Source organism: Emiliania huxleyi (assembly GCF_000372725.1).
Source record: "Emiliania huxleyi CCMP1516 unplaced genomic scaffold EMIHUscaffold_4661, whole genome shotgun sequence".
In the NCBI taxonomy this organism is placed as follows: Eukaryota; Haptophyta; order Isochrysidales; family Noelaerhabdaceae; genus Emiliania; species Emiliania huxleyi.
The window spans coordinates 1-1688 of NW_005198492.1; the positions used below are offsets into that span (position 1 = coordinate 1).

General features: G+C 62.1%; 1 protein-coding gene across 1 annotated transcript; it reads right to left on the reverse strand.

Moving 5' to 3' along the window:
• Window positions 1-41: 41 nt before the first annotated feature.
• EMIHUDRAFT_256335 (hypothetical protein) lies at window positions 42-496 on the reverse strand (the record flags this gene model as incomplete). Its single annotated transcript, XM_005768168.1, has 2 exons — window positions 42-79; window positions 244-496. The coding sequence occupies 2 exons, from the start codon at window positions 494-496 to the stop codon at window positions 42-44; spliced, it is 291 nt and encodes a 96-aa protein (XP_005768225.1).
• Between the last annotated feature and the right edge of the window lie 1192 nt (window positions 497-1688).

Sequence of the window (1688 nt, forward strand, 5' to 3'; positions counted from 1 at the left end):
GGGGGGCGAGGAGGTGGAGCGGTTGTGCACGATTCTTGCTGCTACGTCTCGCGCGGCGCGTGCCTTCTGGTGCCGTGCCCTGGGTGAGCGCCGCGCAAATGTGGCCGCGCTTGGGCTGACCGCAGCGACCACACTGGTACCCACACTGCTGCCCGCGCTTGCTTGCGCGTGCGGCCTGGAGCAAAGGTTTGAGGAGAGGACGGGTCGAGGGTGTGGGGAGGCTGGGGTGAGGGAGGGGCGTACAATGCTCATATCTGGACACCATACACGGGCTCTCCACCTGCGCCGTCTCCATCCGGTTCCACCGATTGCGGACTCCATTGTCCGTCCGCCCCGGCAGTAGCGCGGCAATCTTGCACCAGCGCCTACGCGGGTTGGCGCTTTCAGGGAGCGCGCGGGCTGGACGGGGAAATGGAGGCGCGATGTACAAATTGACCGCGGCGGCTGCCATCTCGCCGCACGTGGCACCGTGCGCCAACGGCCCCCATGAATTCATGGGGCGCGGTCTCTTCCTTTGCTCACTCAATTGCAGTGGCAAACCCCATTTGAGGCGCGAGGGGGGGGGGGGGGGGTCCGCTCGCCTGCCGTGCTGCCTGACGAGGTCGAGAATTAGCAGATCCTCCTGCATCGTCCACTTCGGCTCGTCCTTCTTTGAGTAGCGCGCTGGGTCCCACCGACCACCCGTAGCCGGTGCGCCGTCGTGCTTTCCCGCCCCGCCTTCGGATTGGTTTGGACTTGAATTGCGGGCGGGCTTCTTCTCGGGCGTAATCGTGCTCGCGCTCGCAGCCGGGCGCGTGGGAGTCTCCGCCATTGGAGCCGCCGAGGCCTGCATGCGCACGACGCCTTTCTAGGCGGCGGCCAGCCGGCTTTGGCAGAGAACGAACGTAAACCCGCGTCTCCGAAGTCTCGACGTTAGGAAATCAAGTTTAGACGCCAATTCTAGGCAAATTAGTATTTTTATCCGACGGACGCGCGATGGCTTGCGGCGCGATACACACAAGCACGCGAAGCTCTTCTTCGTGATGGAGTAGGTAGAGACGAAAAACGCCGGCGACCGAGCCCGAGCGAGGCAGGCAGGCGCGGGCGGCGGCGGCGGCGGGCGAGGGGCGAGCGAGCGACCGACCGACAATCAATCAATCAATCAGTGTCGGGAAACACTTTACTATCTCGAAATAAGGATGTTCACGTTGATCGTTGTTCACACCCGCCCGGCCCCCCGACGTGCTCCGGTGTTCTTGCGTGAACAGTGAATTCCTTTTAAAACTGCCGGGGTTCCCATGGCCGTGACCGATCACGTCGTGGGAGACGTGCGTGGCCGGCGTGACGGGCTGGCCTGCTCGGTGCATCCCGATCCCCCAACAGGCCGCGCGCGCGAGAGCGGGGACGGAGGAGAGCCTAAGGATGGGAGAGCGAGATTTTTCTCTCTTTTGGTTTTAGTCTCTGGTATAATTAATAAACTGGTTAGTACCGTGTTTGTTATGACCCCATGAGCACACCAGCGAGGGAGGGCGAGACGATCGAGGGGTCCCGTACCATGCGGAATCGACACCCTATATCCAGTGCTCAAGTGCTCAAACTGGTTAGGACGGAACGAGATAGCTGATAGGCGGGAGTGGTCAGTAGAAAAGCAAGGAGGAGTCCCGCGCATACTTACGATTCGCCGCACCCGACCGAGGACGAGAGCGAGA